The 17,172-nt window shown below is 45.7% G+C and overlaps 1 protein-coding gene across 4 annotated transcripts in view; it reads right to left on the reverse strand.

The window, feature by feature from the left end:
* Nucleotides 1-678: 678 nt before the first annotated feature.
* Nucleotides 679-17,172, reverse strand: part of LOC140425413 (probable 2-ketogluconate reductase) — a 92,712-nt gene continuing 76,218 nt past the window's right edge. For all 4 annotated transcript variants that reach the window (XM_072509666.1, XM_072509664.1, XM_072509663.1 and 1 more), the window contains 3 exons: nucleotides 15,864-16,042; nucleotides 10,071-10,167; nucleotides 679-2,690 (listed from right to left, as the gene is read on the reverse strand). In XM_072509666.1, coding sequence (XP_072365767.1) covers nucleotides 2,534-2,690; nucleotides 10,071-10,167; nucleotides 15,864-16,042 — 433 coding nt within the window. In that variant the 3' untranslated portion in view covers nucleotides 679-2,533. The remainder of the gene's footprint in view (nucleotides 2,691-10,070; nucleotides 10,168-15,863; nucleotides 16,043-17,172) is intronic.

The following is a 17,172-nucleotide window of genomic DNA, read 5'->3' on the forward strand; positions in this document are numbered from 1 at the left end:
TTAGAATGTATATGCTGAGGCAGTGCCATCAACAGGGGAACGAAGGATGTACCAGTGACAGAGATTTGAGAGATGTGGGGCTGGAGAAGACTACCGAGGTGGGGGTGGGGAGGCCACAGAAGGGTTTGAACTCAGGTGAGAATATAAAATCTGAGGCAGTTCTAGACAAGGAGCAAGCGTAGATCGGCGAGCACAGGGGTGATGGGTGAATAGGGATCCCGGGATTTGACGCAACATGCTTCCCTCAATTGCCAGATTGTGGAATTGTGCCTACTTCAGCAAAGAAAGGTCTTCCAATTTGTGGATATACTTGAAATGCATTGACTACTGAATCTCTTCACTTACTGAGATATCAAAAACGTGATTATTTTGTATTGAGTTTATTTTGTTGTAATTCTTTGGGGGGGGGGGGAAGAGGAGGAGGAGCAAGGAATGGAATGTGTATGCACGGATTAACTTTTCCTCTGTATCTCTTTTCATTGTAACTTCATCCCTGTGTGTCAAGGGGAGGAGATTCACCCCAGTCAAAGGGAGATCGCTGGTGAGGGAGGAGAGGGGAGTCAGCGGCAAGGGCAATTCATCTTAGATTATGATATTTTCTGGTGAATCAGTACCCCTACACTATATGAATGCAAGGTGCTTTTGTTCCTATTTAAATGAGACATCTTAATCAAAGTGTAATTTTGCAGACCATAATTTTAATGAAAATGTGTAATGGTACCTTTCTGTGATACATTCAATTGTTTTAGAATAATTGTAACTGCTCCTCAAAAATTGAACATCCACAATGCAAACATTACAGTTCATTTATCAATTATATAATTGAATCTATTCATAGAATCATTGAACCCCTATAATGCAGAAGCAGGCCATTCAGCCCATCGAGTCTGCACCAACCTCTGAAAGAGCATCCTACCAAGGCCCACACCCGCCCTATCCCTGTAGCCTTTGGGACCCAAGGGACAATTTAGCGTGACCAATTCACCTAACCTCTACATCTTTGGACGGTGGGAGGAAACTGGAGCACCCGGAGGAAACCCACGCAGACACAGTGAGAATGTACAAACTCCACACAGACAGTCACCGAGTTTGGAATTGAACCTGGGTCCCTGGTGCTGTGAGGCAGCAGTGCTTGCCACCGTGCCACCCATTAAATTCTATCAGCTGCCACGGTAACTGCTCCTCAAAAATTGAATGCGCACAATGCAAACTTTACAGTTCATTCATCAATTATATAATTAAACCTATTCAATAAAAATGTTTTAATCAGGTTTAATCAACTGTTATTGAGAACAGGTGGTTGTCATCTCATGGCTGTAATCTACTCAGTTCATGTGGGGCAGGATTCTGTTTGGGAGACTGTGTTCTCCTACTGGAGCGGAATCACTTCTGGTTTGCGCTTGGAGTGGCGCCTGGAAAACGAGTCACTCTCCCTTGCCATGCAAATTCATGCATAGTGGGGATCACAAGGTATTACGCCGTGAATCCCGCTATCAGGTGACGTTTTGAGCGGGTGGCCCCCTCCCCTCCTGGCAATGTAACTCCTGCCCCGCACCCCCACCACGGGAATGGTTGGGTTCCTCCCCTGACAGTATGCACGCAAGAGGGTGATCCAATCCCCGTACCAGACCCCCCCCCCATACAGAGAACCCCTCCTCCATATCAGTCACCCCAGTCCAAGCAGAAACAGTGGAAAAAATCACCGTTTTTAAATCTGCTGCCTCAGACAAATGTCCCGAAAGCAACAGCTGTTACTTCATAGAAAGCCAAAACCACATCCCAAGACTTTAACCCCCCCCCCCCTCAAATCATTTGATCTTCAAGGCTTCTATTCACTTCAAAGAGAAATAGCTTTTAGTAGGCTGTAATTGACAGCTGCCAGATGTCTGGATTGTTTATTTTCATTTCCCTTCATGCTTGGATAGATCTCAAGTAGCCTGCTGTGAAACTAACGGCAATGTTTATAAATATCTAGCTATGATTGACAGCTCCTGACCACATCAAAAGCAGTTAAGAGCTTTCTGCTGAGAAAAAGAGGGGTGAAAGCACTTAACTTTTAGGTGTTTACAAACATTGCGGTTAGTTTTCGCTTTCTCATCCCAACTTGGTGGGGGGGGGGGGGGGGGGAGGAGGTTGAGCAGACTTTAAAAATGGTGGGCAGAAACTGAGTCCAAGATTCCTGCCGTCGGCAACTTTCGGCAGTGTGGAATTAGGCAGCAAAAGAGATCCCATTTACAGGTATCGTGACATTGCAGAAGTTGGGCATTTCAAACCTTCCACAATTTTGATGGAGTTGGATCGATGATAAACATCCAGCGCGGTGTTGCTCATGAGTTGTGAGAGTCGGGCTGGAGTTGTACAGCCTTTGTGTAGAAGGAGGGTAAAGCAAAATCGAATACAAACTCTATATGAAATATTTGTGTTTTGGATGAAGATATAAAACCTTATTTCTTCACTACAGTAGTTAACATTCTTCTTTTGAATCAATGGATTCCGAGGAGGTCATTACTCCAATGTAGTAAATTTGTATCCATCACGGTGGCAGCACTTCATCAGGAACTGGAAGCCCATCAACAGCAGCCAAAGCATTTTCAATCATTTTCTTCAGCATTTTAGTATTTGCTTTATCAGTGGCAGTTCCAATATGGGGAGTCAGAATGACATTTGGTAAGTGCAGCAAAGGATGATCCCTTTAAATAAAACACACACACAAGGTTTATCACCAAATATCTGCTGGGTTTCTATAATTCCATTAATGTTTCCTACTTTTCAGATGATCATTTCGGGTCATTTGAATTGTCATTTGACAGAGTGCAGTGAGTGGGGTTGGTAGTTCAGTAAGTGATGGGAGTTTAAGGGTTAATCACTTGCCTTAGAATCTCGTACTAATTGCTGCTAGTTTTTTTGATAACATCCACTGTTTAGTAGGGTTTCAACTCTAAAGGGTAGACAGTTAAGTATCATGAGATTGAAGGTTACATGGACAGCACATTTAGAGAGGTGGTCACACCGCAGCTCAAGGGACTTGAGGGAATAAAGGGAATGTGTGACCTCGAGGCAGTCAAAGAAAGAGACGGGTAGTGCAGGAGTCCCATGGGGTCAGGCTCACAAATCGGTTTTCTGATGGGAGCTGATTGGTTCCTCCAGGAAGTGCAGACAGAGCCAAGCTTCTGGAACCACAAGTGGCATGACTGTACAGGATGGGAGAAAGAAGAAAGCAGGAGTGATAGTGGTAGGGAGCAGACAAGCATTTCTGCGGCCGCAGACTGACTCCAGGATGGTGTGTTGCCTCCCTGGTGCCAGGGTCAGGGATGGCTTCAGGGCATCCTGAAGGAGGAGGGTGATAAGACCGAGGTCGTGGTGCACATTAGAACCAATGATATAGGTAGAATGAGGGATGAGGCCCTATGCCAAAAGTTTAGGGAGCTAAGGTAGTGGACTAAAGAGCAGGACCTCAAAAGATTGTAATCTCTGGATTACTCTTGGTGCCACCTGCCAGTGAGTACCGAAATAGGAGAATAGGGCAGATGAATGCATGACAAAGGAGTTGGTGCAGGAGAGAGTGGTTTAGATTCCTGAATCACTGGTGTTATAACCCCACTGGAGCTCCTGGAATGAGGACCATATGGTTTCCCATGACCTCCACGGAATATGAACTTCTCTTTTAAGGGGGCGGGGCTTTCCCTTAACAAGAGAGCCCCAACTTGTATAAAAACCCTGACCTGGGTGAAGGAAACCTTTAGCGGAGTGGAGGAGTATTGGATTTGTATTGCAATAAACCTTGTTTATTAATATCTACTTATTGTCTATGCGTTCTGTTTACTGGGGTTTCAACGCTGGTGATGAGCATCCAGTGGGGCTGCCTACGATACTGGTTGCTGCTCCCCTGGTCGACCTCGTCTAGACCTCGGGAAGCCCCACTACTAACAACCAAAATGCTGCATATTGGAAATCTGGAGCCTTTTACACAGGTACAGACGATTGGAGAAAATACGTACAACACATGCAATATTTTTTTCGAACAAATGCGATTACCGGCGATGTGGTATTGTTAATGGCTTGCAGAGGGCCTACCTACACTGTGATAAAGAGCCTGATTCACCTGGACCCCCAGATCCCCGGTCATTCACCACTCCAGTGGAGGAGCATTTCAACCCGAAACCAGCTCTCATCATACACCGATTCCGGCTCATGCGGCTGCTCAGGCCCAGGCCGAGTCGGTGAGTAACTTCCTGGCCCATCTCCGAAACTGGTTGAGGCTTGCGGATTTGGAGCAACATTAAATGAGACACTCGCGGACCGCTTAGTGTGCGGATGCCGCTACACAACGGAAGTTACTTGCTGAGGCCACCTGGACCAGCAATGCTCAGTGGAGATAGCCATCTCCAGGGAAAGCGCCGAACAAGGAGTCCAGGAACTCGAGGGAATGGCGGTGCTTGGTCTGGGATATCAAAGTGAGTGCCAATCATACTCTGCTTACAACTGAGGAAGCCGTCCCCCAGCAGTGGGACACCTACTGGAGGAACATGGGCCGCCGTAATACAGGCAGGGAACAGCCTGACAATGAGGAACAGGAATACGACCACCAACCAGTGGGGGCTGCAACAGGCCGCAGAGACCAGGGGAACAGGAGGTCCTGCAAGAATTTTTTCCGCCAGGCGCGGCAGCCCCACACGTGACAGGGTTTACTATGTGGACGAATACAACAGCACGTAGGTAAAGGCAAAAGTCGCCATTGTCCCAGATGACCATCGGCTGCTTTCCCTTTGAGGGGGAGAGCTGACTGGTGGTGAATTAACCTGAGGACACCACCACATCCCGGGTGAGCGGCAAGGTTGAGAAGACGGGGCCTTCCATGAATAACCTCAGCCGGTATGGGAATTGGACCTGCGTTGCAGGCTTTGCTCTCCATCACGAACCAACTATCTAGCCAAGTGAACTAAACTGGACCCCTCGACAGCAGTTACACTGCTTGGCTGCATCAAGAGTGGCACCCATCCAGATCTCTCTGCAAATTAATGAACACCCAATCTACATCGAGCTCGACATTGAGGCGGCAGTGTCTATAGTCAGTCGGCGCACGTTCGACCGCATTCGGCCTGTCCTTCAAACACTGGCCCTGTTGGGCACCAACGCAAAGCTCGCCATTTATACGGGAAAACCACTGGCAATAGCGGACACTTCAAATGTTCCGGTCGTGTATGATCAACAATCTGCAAATCTTCCTGTGGTGGTGGTCCACAGGAACAGTCGAGCTTGCTGGGGCGTGGCTGGTTATGCCACCTGTGGTTTGATTGGCAACAGGTGTGCAACATGACCCTGAAGGGGTTCCTATCAGTATTCCAGGATGGCTTGGGCACCATCAAAGGGGCTGTGGCCCGAATAAACGTGGATCCGATGGCTCATGCATGCTACTTCCATGCCCGATCTGTTCCGTAAGCCTTACAACCCAGGGTAGACGCTAAATTGGTCCCGATGGAGAGTTTGGGGATCATATAACCGGTGCAGTTGTCCGACTGGGCACTGCCAGTCGTCCGGTCATTAAACCGGACGGATCAGTGCGCTTATGTGGTAACCATAAGATGACGGTCAACCAGCAGGAGAAATGTGTCTTCAATGCCACTGAAGTAACGTACCTCTGCTGCCGCGTAGACTGCCATGGTTTACACCCGGTGGAAGAAAAGGTACAGGCAATTCAGCAGATTCCAGAACCAGATGGTCCAACTGAACTCCGATCACTCCTGGGCCTGGTAAATTACGATGACAAGTTGCTCCCAAACCTAGCCACCACTTTAGCCCCCTCCACCGTCTGTTAAAGAAGGGCAACACTGAGAGTGGGCCCGGGAACAGTAGGCCGCTTTCGTCAAGGTGAAACAACAGCTCTCCTCATCAAGACTGCTGACCCACTTCAACCCATCACAACCGCTGCTGTTGACCTGTGACGCTTCTCCGTACGGTGTGGGGCCATGCTGCCCCACACCATGGAGGATGGATCTGAACATCCCATTGCCTTCGCCTCAAGAACTTTGGTCGATACAGAGAAGCGATATGCGCAGATCGAGGAGCAGGGTTTGGCTGTCCTGTGACAATCTGCGAGACCAAGATTCACCAAGCCGATGTGTTAACCCAGCTGGCTCTGTCGACCACGCCACCTACACCAACAGCTGCTGGTGAGGTCATTGCCGCCCTCCATTTTATGGACTTGTTACCGGTCACAGCATCTTGTATCCACGGGTGCACCAGACTGACCCTCAGCAATAGACTTTGTGGGCCCCTGTTCAGGACCCAATGTTCTTCAGCCTCCTTGATGCCTACTCAAGTGGATGGAGGTCCTCAAGATGCAAGCAACAACAGCCCGGGCCACCGAAGAGAAACTCCAGCACATTTTCAGCACGCATGGCATACCCAAGGCGCTGGTATCAGACAATGGTATGGCGTTTACGAGTGCAGAATTTGTGGCGTTTGTGTCGCCAACGGGATCCAATATACACCTCAAGGTCTGTGCCTGAATGCTGGTCACAGCGCATTTACCCATGGATGTGGGGTTTTATAACCCCAATGGAAGTCCTGGGCTCAGGACCATATGGTTTCCCATGACCTCCCCAGAATATGAATTTCCCCTTTAAGGAAGTGGGGCTTCCCCTTAACAAGGGAGAGTCCCAATTCTTTTAAAAACCTCGACCTGAATGCTGGTCGGGGAAGGAAACTCTTAGGGGAGTGGAGGAGTTTTGAACTTTTGTATTGCATTAAACCTTGTTTGTTAATTTCTACTTGTCGTCTATGCGTTCTGCTTACCACGGATTCAACAACTGCGATCGTTTCTGGGGAAGGTCTGCACCTGAAGCAGAATGGGACGAACATCCTTGTAGGTGGGTTTTGCTAATGCTGTTGGGAGGTATTTAAACTAGTTCACCAGAGTGTTTATGCAATAGAGACACAGAATTTGAGCTTCAAGAGAGTATGGTGAGGCTGGATGGCCTCTGGTTAAGACAGAGGAGTTAAAAGTGTGTAGTGACACCTGGAGTTGTGATGTTGCCATCGCCGATACATGGTTGAAGGAGGGGCAGGACTGACAACTCAACATTCTGGGCATGGGATCTTCAGGGTGGCACAGTAGTTAGTACTGCTGCCTCACAGAACCAGGGACCTGGGTCAATTCTGGCCTTGTGTCACTATGTTCTGCCTGTGTCTGTGTGGGTTTCCTCCAGGTGCTCTGGTTTCCTCCCACGGTCCAAAGATGTGTGGATTAAATCTGGCATTTTCAAAGTGAGGGTCGCAATCCGCGGGTGGGTCACGGGCGGCTGTCGGGAGTGTCACGGAGCCAGCCATTGCGGCGTTCCCAGTCGCGGGAATTCACGCCCAACAGTCTCAGCAGCTGGCTTTTGAAAATGTCGGCTGAAAGCGGCTTTACAAATGGCAGCCGCGACCAGCTAAAAAAATGCGGGCGCACTGCGCATGCGTGCCTGCTCATCAGTGCGCTTGCGGCACAGGAGTGTTGGGACCTGAACCCGGGGTCAAAGTGCGATCGCAGCATGCCGGTGGCTGACTGCGTGGTGATCACCGATGATGAACAAGGCTATGACCTCGATCTGTTTTACATCCCTAAATGATCTGGAGAGAGTACATTCCTCATGGATTAATCATGGACAGAACTGAACGTTTACCAAGGGATGTAATGAAAGCAACGGAAATCATCACATCGTCGCCCTCTGTGTACTGAAGGGTGGCTATAAGTTTTTTGCTGACATTTTAGACTACATTAAAGCATTGAATCGAAACAGTGACCAGTCAAGCCCAATGATGGCGGACTTCATCCGCTTGAAGAGTTACTGTAGTGATCAGTAAACAGGGGAGCTACTCCGAGTTTACAAACCGAGGTACGAAATCCACGCTTTCCTCCTAGTGAAATTGTCCTCTCTGGCAGAAATCTTTTCAATTCTAAATGAACGGAACCTCAAATTGCAAGGGAAGGATGATGATTGCTTTCAGCACTGTGAAGAAATCGCAGCTTTCCAAAAGTCATTGAAAGCTTGACAATTGCGAGGGCAAAGCTAAAATTACTAAATGTTCCCCACATTGTTACAACACATCAAAGAAAACAGCACTAGTCAGGAAACTGTCAATGGACTGGCAAGCCTGACTCGAAATGAAGCTGACTGACCTTCTGCGCCTCAGCTTTGACAGCACATTAAAAGCATGGAAAAGTCAATGACACTGTCAGCATTCTGGAGTAGCATCTCCGAGGAGTAGCCGGAGCTGAGTAAAACTAGCATTTTGTTGCTTTTGTCCTTCACAACGACCTACATGTGCGAGGTTGGAGTTTCCATCCTCACAAAGATGAAGACGGCACAAAGGAACTGGCTCAATCCTACACCTGATATGTGCATAGCCCTCTCTTCCTCTGAACTTGATTTGGAATGGGATTGTGAAGACCAAGCAGGCTCACCTCTCACATTAAAGGTAAGAGGAAAATGGTGGGTCACGAATGTCGGCCGGCGTGGGTCACGAAGGTCGGCCGGCGTGGGTCGTGAAGGTCGACAGGCGTGGGTCGTGATCGTTGGCCAGTTGGTAAAAATGGGTCCCCGGAAAAAAAAGTTTGAAAAACACTGGGTTAAGTGGACCGGCAATACTAAATTGCCCCTTTGTCCAGATGTGCAGGTTAGGTTACGGGGTTATGGGGATAGAGTGCTCATTCAAAGGATCGGTGCAGACCCAATCCCGCTGTAGGAATTCTATGACAGGAGAGGGTGTAAAAGAGGAGGTGGTGTTGCATTATTAATTAAGGAGGGACAATATCTTGGAAGAGTTTTCTAATGAGGCTTTGGGGGTAGAGCTCAGGAACAAAAAGGGAGCAGTCACACTGCTGGGAGTGTATTATAGTGCAGGCATTGTCAAACTCAGGGGCGTGACCCACGGGTGGTCGCGGAGCTGTCTGTTGCAGCGCTCCCGATCGCGCAAATTTGCGCGCAACAGCCGCAGCAGCCGGCTGTTAAGAACACCAGCTGCAAGCGGCCTTCAAAATGGCCGTGAACATGTAAAAAAAATGCGGCCGCACTGTGCATGCGTCCAGATCATCACCACACATGCGCAAAACTATGTGCATGCGCGCCGATGATCAGCACGCATGCGCAGTGCGGCCGCTTTTTTTTTAAAATGGTCGTAGCTTTTTGTTTTACAAGTTCGGAGGGGGGGGGGTTTATTCATTTATTTTATTCATTTAATTTTTAATTTTTAAATTTATTTTATTCTTTTGTTTTACAAGTTCGGGGGGGGGGGTTTATTTGATAAAACTTTACTTGAAAAAAATGCAGTACTTTGGACAGTTGGAGACTCCATAATTTCCGACCCCGGAAGGCTTCACCTTCATCCAACAGGTTCCATTGGAGGAGCGTGTACGAGGGCCGAAGGGACCCAAAACCATTTCCTCCATTTTTGTCAGCAGCAAACAAGGTAAGAGAAAATGGTGGGACACGCAGGTCGGCCGGCGTGGATAGCGAAGATCGGCCGGCGAGGGTCCCGAAGGTCACTGCACTATAGAAAGATGGGATTGCACAAGAGATTGTGCAGAGGAGATTGACCAGTACATTGCCTGGGAGGAGCATTTTAGCTGTGAAGAAAGGCTGGATAAGCTTGGGTTGTTTTCTTTAGGAGCAGAGAAGGCTTGAGGGATGACCTGATTTGAGGTGTATATGATTGAGGGGCATCGACAGGGTGGATAAAAAAAACAGCAGTTCTCCTTAGTTCAAGGGTCAATAACAAGGGGGCATCAGGTGAAAGGCAGGAGGTTTAGAGGGGATTTGAGGAAAGCCTTTTTCGCCCAGAGGCTGGTGGGAATCTGGAATGCACAGTCTGGGAGAGTAGTTGAGTGAGACAGGAAACCTCACAATCTTTAAAAAGTACTTGGATGAGCACATGGAATGTCCTAACATTCAAGGCTATGGGCCAAGTGCTGGAAAGTGTGGGATTAGTGTAGATTAGAGTAGTTTTTGTTTTGTCGGTGCAGGCTTGATGGGCCGAAGGGCCTCTTTTGTACTATATAATTCTATGAATTAGTGAATATGACAACATACCTTGGAAGTGGTTCTGGGTCAGTTACATCCAGAGCTGCTCCACGAATGACCCCATTCTGGAGCACTTTCACCAACGCATCCTGATCAACTATTCCACCTGGCAATACCAAAAAAACGAACTCGATTAATCTGGACTCTTATGTTGTACTGAAGGCGGAACAAAGACCGTAAATATGTTAAAACCTTGCCTGCAAACTGGCAATAATAATAATATTTATTAGTGTCACAAGTAGGCTTACATTAACACTGCAATGAAGTTACTGTGAAAATCCCTTAGTCGCCACACTCCTGTTCGGGTACACTGAGGGAGAATTCAGAATGTCCGATTCACCTCGCAAGCACGTCTTTTGGGACTTGTGGGAGGAAACTGGAGCACCCGGAGGAAACCCACGCAGACACTGGGAGAACATGCAGACTCCGCACAGACAGCGACCAAGCTGGGAATCATACCCGGGTTCCTGTCATTGTGAAGCAACAGTGCTAACGCTACCGTGCGGCCCATCTTTTAACAAAAATTGTGCTGGAGTTGTGCTAACCTAATTATAATCATGAGGTGTATCATGAAATAGCTGTCTGTCGATTGGGGAAACATCTTGCATCTAGCTCACACCCTTAATGTCAAATTTCTTCAAAGGATACCACAACTCAAAAACTTGTTAAATCTGTAGGGCAAAAGTAAATAATTGGTTCAGATAACCACTATCTCACGAGCTCATCTTGGATTAGTGTCCATGATATTGTCACATGAGTGTCCCTTTAAAAAAGGGTGTTGTCTTATCACATGGCTTCAGTGATGTCATTGTGTGGGTGGAGCTGGGCTGTGGCTTTGTGCGCCGCTTTTGGTTTTGCTTTGACATTTGACTGCTGTGGACTCAGACAGGAGAAAGAGGTGTTTTGGCCTGTCTCTCTCTAGTTTCATTTAAAATATCTGTTCCGGTAAAAATCACCTTGGTGGTGGCTTTTAAGACATAGCTTGCTTTACGGAAGGGTTTAAACCTGATGGTGAGACGGGGGTCAGAATCTCAGGGAAAGTCAGCCTTATTCAAGTCAGAATGCAGAGGGCTGGGCCACGCCCTTGGGGTTTATGGGATTTTGTTTTTGAATTGCAACAGTTAAGGGGGGATTCATTAAGTGTTATACATAGATTACTGTAGCTGTGGGGTATCTTTATGTTTGTAATTGATAAAGATTTGTGCTGTGTGTTTATATAAATGTTAACTCAATTCTTAGAATAAAGCTTATTTAGATTAAAGTGTCTGGGACGACTTGAATTACACCTCAAGTGAAGGCACTTGTGCTCATCCTAGCCAAATTCAACAAAAAGTTATAGGTCAGGTGAACTCCATAATACACAGTGGAGCTTTTAAACACTGGCCCATAAGAAGATATTGTTATACTTGAGACAGCAGACTGGTTTAATGTCTTACCTGAAACATGGCACATATACCCAAGTCACGGTGCGTGTCTTGAGCTTACAACCGTTGAAATATTCCAATGGTTTAATCTCCCTTCTCACATGGTCATTATAATGTATAATTCTAATGTGTTTGATCCTTTCCTCCTATCTTTGTTGACAGTATGCTGCCCATTGGTGAAACGATTGGACCAGATTTGCTGATGGTATCCTCTTTTACCTTTTAGCTGCTTCGATTGCTTGTTCTAAATAGACTCTTGGGTGAATTGGATGAATCAAAATTTCTTCCAATTTAATTCACCTGAGACTGACGCCATTAATGCTCTCTTCTCTGATTGCTGTTCAAGCCAATTCTGATAGTGTGGAATCTTAATTGTGAGCTCAGATTCTTTGCATTTTTTCTGTCACCAAAACCATTTCTTCACTTTCTTCTCAACTGTTTTGCCTCTAATCCATGAGATTTAACTTTCCAATTATTCTCCAAGCTAGCCTTCAGCTTCTTTCAATTATAACTCATGAAGAAGGCTGAAACTGGCAGCGTCCTTAACCATCTTTATCAGCCAGTTCCTTACTGAGCTCTGTGCTTCTTTGAATCAATATCAAAATCTTTACTCTCATCATAAAATACCGTATATCCTCCTTGCCAAAACCCTCTTCAACCCTTTTGTACTATGTGCTCCTCCAATACTTCTCTATTCCTTGTTCCCTTTATGGTCCAAATGCTCTTTCAGGCACCAAGCCAGTCCTCTAGACACCCTCCCGAGTTCACAGAGTCAAAGAACTGTTACATCACAGAAGGAGGCCTTTGGAACAGCATATCTGCACTGGCTCTCCAAATGAGCAACTCACTTCGTTCCATTCCACCACCTTCTCCCTGTAATCCTGCACATTCTTCCGTTTCAGAGAACAGTCTACTTCACTCTTGAATGCTTCAATTAAACCTTCACCTACCACACATTCAGGCTGAGCATTCCAGACCTTAACCATTGGCTGCATGAAAAGGTTTTTCCTGATATAATCATTTCTGCTTTTACCAATGACTTTAAATCTGTGCCGTCTCATTATCGATCCTTTCACAAGTGGGAACATTTTCTTCCTACCTACGCTGTCCATATCCAGATCCATCAAGATTTCAAATACCTCTACTAAATCTACCGCAGCTGCTTTCTTAGACTGACTTGCAATGCTGTTTTTTTCTTTAAAAAAAATAAATAATTTAAAGTACCCAATTCATTTTTTTTCCAATTAAGGGGCAATTTAACATGGCCAATCCACCGACCCTGCACATCTTTGTGTTGTCGGGGTGAGACCCACGCAGACACGGGGAGAATGTGCAAACTCCGCACGGACCCGGGGCCGGGATCGAAACTGGGTCCTCGGTGCCTTGAGGCAGCAGTGCTAATAACTGCACCACTGTGCCACCCTTGTAATTATCATGTACCACTGATGGTTAGTTTCACTTTTTCGTATTCCATTAAGTCTCTGAGCTCAGTCAAGTACAAAATAGAGGTGAAGTGTATTTTCGCCTGTCTTGGTTCATGGCTCTTGCCTATGGATCTGTAGGTGGTAGGTTCCAGTCCACACCTGCACTTCAGCACATAGTCTAAGTACACTCTCCCGTGCAGTAAGGTCTTGGCCCTCCATTGAGGTTTTGCCTGTTGTGGCATTCTAGCATTTATGGTGTAAAAATCCCTTCACACAGCTTGAAGAAGAACAGGAAGCTTTTGTGATTTCCGAGCCATTCTTCTTCCCTTAACCAACTTCCACAGCACAAATGAAATGAGTATTTAACTTATTATTGTGTGAGCTCTTTCAGAGGGTTGGTGTAGAGTTGATTGGCCAAATGGCCTCCTTCTTCACTGTAGGGATTCTATGGACTCTATGGATTTCCCACAAATTTTTCTATGTACTACTTTGGTCTCACCACAATCCCATTTATATCTGTTCTTGCGCATGACATTATTACATACAATTGACTGGATACATTTTATGCAAAACATTTATTGTATTATCACTCTATATCACTTTTGTGCAACACTTGTATGCAATGCTATGGAATGCTCCTTGATCATTCTAACTTAATCAAGTTAATTCTACAATATCTGCTTGTTACCATGTGATTGACTCCTAATTCCGATCTTACCAGCCTTCCATTTTTGCAATGGCTGCATTGGATTATGAATACATTAAAACAACTGAAACGTTCCAGGTTAGAGCTCACAATGCTTTTCTTAAGAACATTAAATAACAAATGCCTTTACTTAGAACTTTAACTTCTATCATAGCAAATCATTTGAGGAAAGACATGAACTAACCCAGTAAATTTTAAAAACTGTGCCACCCCAGAGTTAATTTATGAAAAGTTACAGATTTTATGATGATTTCCTTTGTTAGTTTTGCTCGCGTTCATCTCTTCTAACACAGATAGCAGTGTGTTAGGAACACTGCACCTTGCTAACAGATAATGGGAATGATTCCCACTCTCCAGTAAATGCAGTGGAAGTGTGAGTTTTGTTATCACGTACATATAATTAAGTGTCCCAGTGATATCTTTATTATCTTTAATTCTCAAGGAAAAATGTTTCTTGCAACTGTCATTTCCAGTCATGCAATCAACCAGGTTAGGTGATTGGCCACGCTAAATTGCCCCTTAATTGGAAAAAAATAATTAGGTACTGTAAATTTATTTACAATAAAGTCATGCGATCAACTTCCACAAGTACACTGACTATATTCAGTCACACCTCCAGCACTTTTCTCAGTTCCTCCATATTGTCCATTGCCATTGGTTGTCCTGTATGTAGACTTGAATGAGCCACAATTTCCAGCTCTTAAACAATGGGAAGACTGAAGTTATCACCTTCAGGTCCAGCCATCAATTGTATACACTTACCAGCGATTCCCTCAACCCCCCCCCCCCCAACCACCATCACACACACACAAACTGTTCATAACATTGGCAGCCTATTTGATCCTGTCCTGAACTTCTGATTCCATATCCTATCCATTTACCACTTTCTCATCCAGCACCTGCCTCGACTTCAGCCCATCTTCTGCTGAAACTCTTAAGCAGGCTTTTGTTACCTCCAAACTGAACTATTCCAATACTATTGTGGATGGCTTCCAATTCTTCACTCTCATAGACATAGAATGTACAGTGCAGAAAGAGGCCATTTGGCCCATCAAGTCTGCGCCGACCCTTGGAAAGAGCACTCCACACCTCCACCCTGCCACCATCACCCAGTTACCTCACCCAACCTTTTTGGACACGAAGGGCAGTTTATTGTGGCCAATCCACCTAACCTGCACACCTTTGGACTGTGGGAGGAAACCGGAGCACCCGGAGAAAACCCACGCAGACACAGGGAGAATGTGCAGACTCCGCACAGACAGTGCCCCAAGCCTGGAATCGAACCTGGGACCTTGGAGCTGTGAAGCAACTGCTAACCACTTCAACTCATCAAAAACACTGCAGCCTCTTGTAGCCTGAACCAAGTCCTGCTCGTCCATTACCCCTATATACTTGCTATCATACCTTGGCTCCCAGTCCTTAATAATTCAGATTTTTATCTTCTTTTCCTTTCTTTATCCTTATGACATCCTACAACCCTGCATTGTCCCCTCATCTTGCTGTACCCTCGAATCTACCATCAGCTGTCCAGACCCAATCACTGAAATTTGCTTTTGAAATCCCTGCAGCTCCCTTTCCTCGAATAAGGCCCTCCGCTTACAACCCACTTCATTCATCAAGATTTTTATCACACCTCCTGGCATCTTCTTTGTCTCTGCACCATTTTTGTCCGATTATGCTTTTGCTACCTACAAGGTGCCAGATCAGTACAATTGCTGTTAATTCCATGTGTCTAGCAGCAGTACTGAACTATTGTTAAATTTCCTTTGCCAGTGGGCAGTCCGTTATGCTTATTATCATCTGGAGAGCCTGTTGCAGACGATTGCTCCATTGTCAAGTCTGAGAGGTGCTGGGCCAAGTCATGGTTGATCCTTACGGATTGGGAAAGGCAGGTTCTGTGAAAGGAAACAGGCTCAACATGTTTAGCTGAAATGATTACATAAATGCTTGGGCAACAGGAACTGCTGTTTTGGCTGGTCCCAGTGAGCCCAAAATGTCGAAGCCATCTATCATCGGATCCAAGACTGTTTCAGTGAAGAGGAGAATAAACGTGGAATCCTGTGAACCAGTCCAAAAGCCTTAATGATTTTGAGTTAGAAATGTGTCATATAAGAGTTTCACAATTACAGATGTTAAAGGAAAAAAGGAAAATAAACTAATTTAGTCATAAATAGGTAGGTAAACTGTGAAAAACAGTTTTTCAGACTACAGCTAATGTTGTAAAGTAAGCAATAACATGTTTTCCTACCTCGGGAGATATTGATGAGAGTGGCGTTGGGTTTCATTAGATTAAGCTCTCTTTCCCCAATCAGTTTGTAGGTTTGAGGAGTCAGATTCACAACTAACATCACAAAGTCTGACTCCTGGAGGAGATCATCAATCTTAGCACAGTAACAGGCCCCAACCAGCCTTTCCTCTTCCTCAGTCCTAAAGACAGATCAGGCAAGTGCTGTAATTAATATAAAGAAACTGAATTTTGAGTCCCATCTAGACATTTTGGTTAATTTTTAACAGCAACAGACCTGTGAAAAATCCCCTCTGTCTTAATGTTTAATCCTCTCACTGTCCAGCTTTGCCCAATGGGGTACTTTCAAATGGACATTAAGTTGAAATCACCTCCAAATTCATATCATCTGTTGCTTACTGACAATTTCCCTTGTCCTTTTGTCAACATACAAAAACACTGAGATACTGTCATGTTAAATTTAGTTGGAACTCAGAATACATTTGGGGTAACTGTGCAATTCTGGTCTCCATACTACAAAAACGATATTGAAGCTTTGGAGGAAATGCAGTAAAGATTTCAAACATCCAGGTAGGAAGAAAACAGAGGATGCAATTTCATGGTAGGATTGAGATGTTGCAGCTATTTTCTGTGGAAAAAGAGTTTACTGAGAGGAAGATATGAAAGGGGTCTTTAGAATTAGGAATGCGATGGATGAGCAAAAAGTGGGTGAGTCCAGAAAAAGAATGTTTAGATATAAAGCATTCATTAATAGATCAAATAAAGGATTTAGGAGGAATTCTTCACACAGAGGGAGGTTGAGAGTGTGGAACACACTGTCATAGAGTGGTTGAGTAGATCGCACTGACAATGTAAAGGGGGTGATTGCTGTACATCTGAGCGAGAAGGGCATCGAGGGATATTTGTCAGTGTGCAAGGAAATAATTGGATTGGGTCATATGAAGTATAACCACTGGCATGTTCAAAAGGCATCTTGACAAACACATGGATAGGAGGGTATAGAGGGATACGGTATAAGGAAGTGCTGAGGGTTTTGGCAGAGGTTGGTATGACCAGTACAGGCTTGGAGGGCTGAAGGGCTTGTTCTTGTATTGTTCTTTGTTCTTTGTATTGCCAAGTTTGCGGACAACACAAAAATTGGTGGGAAGACAAGTGGTGAGAACAACACAAAGGGCGGGATTCTCTGACCCCCCCGCCGGGTCGGAGAATCCCGGGGGCGGCGTGAATCCCGCCCATCCGCTCCGACGACCGTATTTTCCGCTGCTGATTTTCGGGCAGGGGCGGGATTTACGCCACGCCGGTCGGGGGCCAT

Source organism: Scyliorhinus torazame, chromosome 6, assembly GCF_047496885.1.
Source record: "Scyliorhinus torazame isolate Kashiwa2021f chromosome 6, sScyTor2.1, whole genome shotgun sequence".
NCBI lineage: Eukaryota > Metazoa > Chordata > Chondrichthyes > Carcharhiniformes > Scyliorhinidae > Scyliorhinus > Scyliorhinus torazame.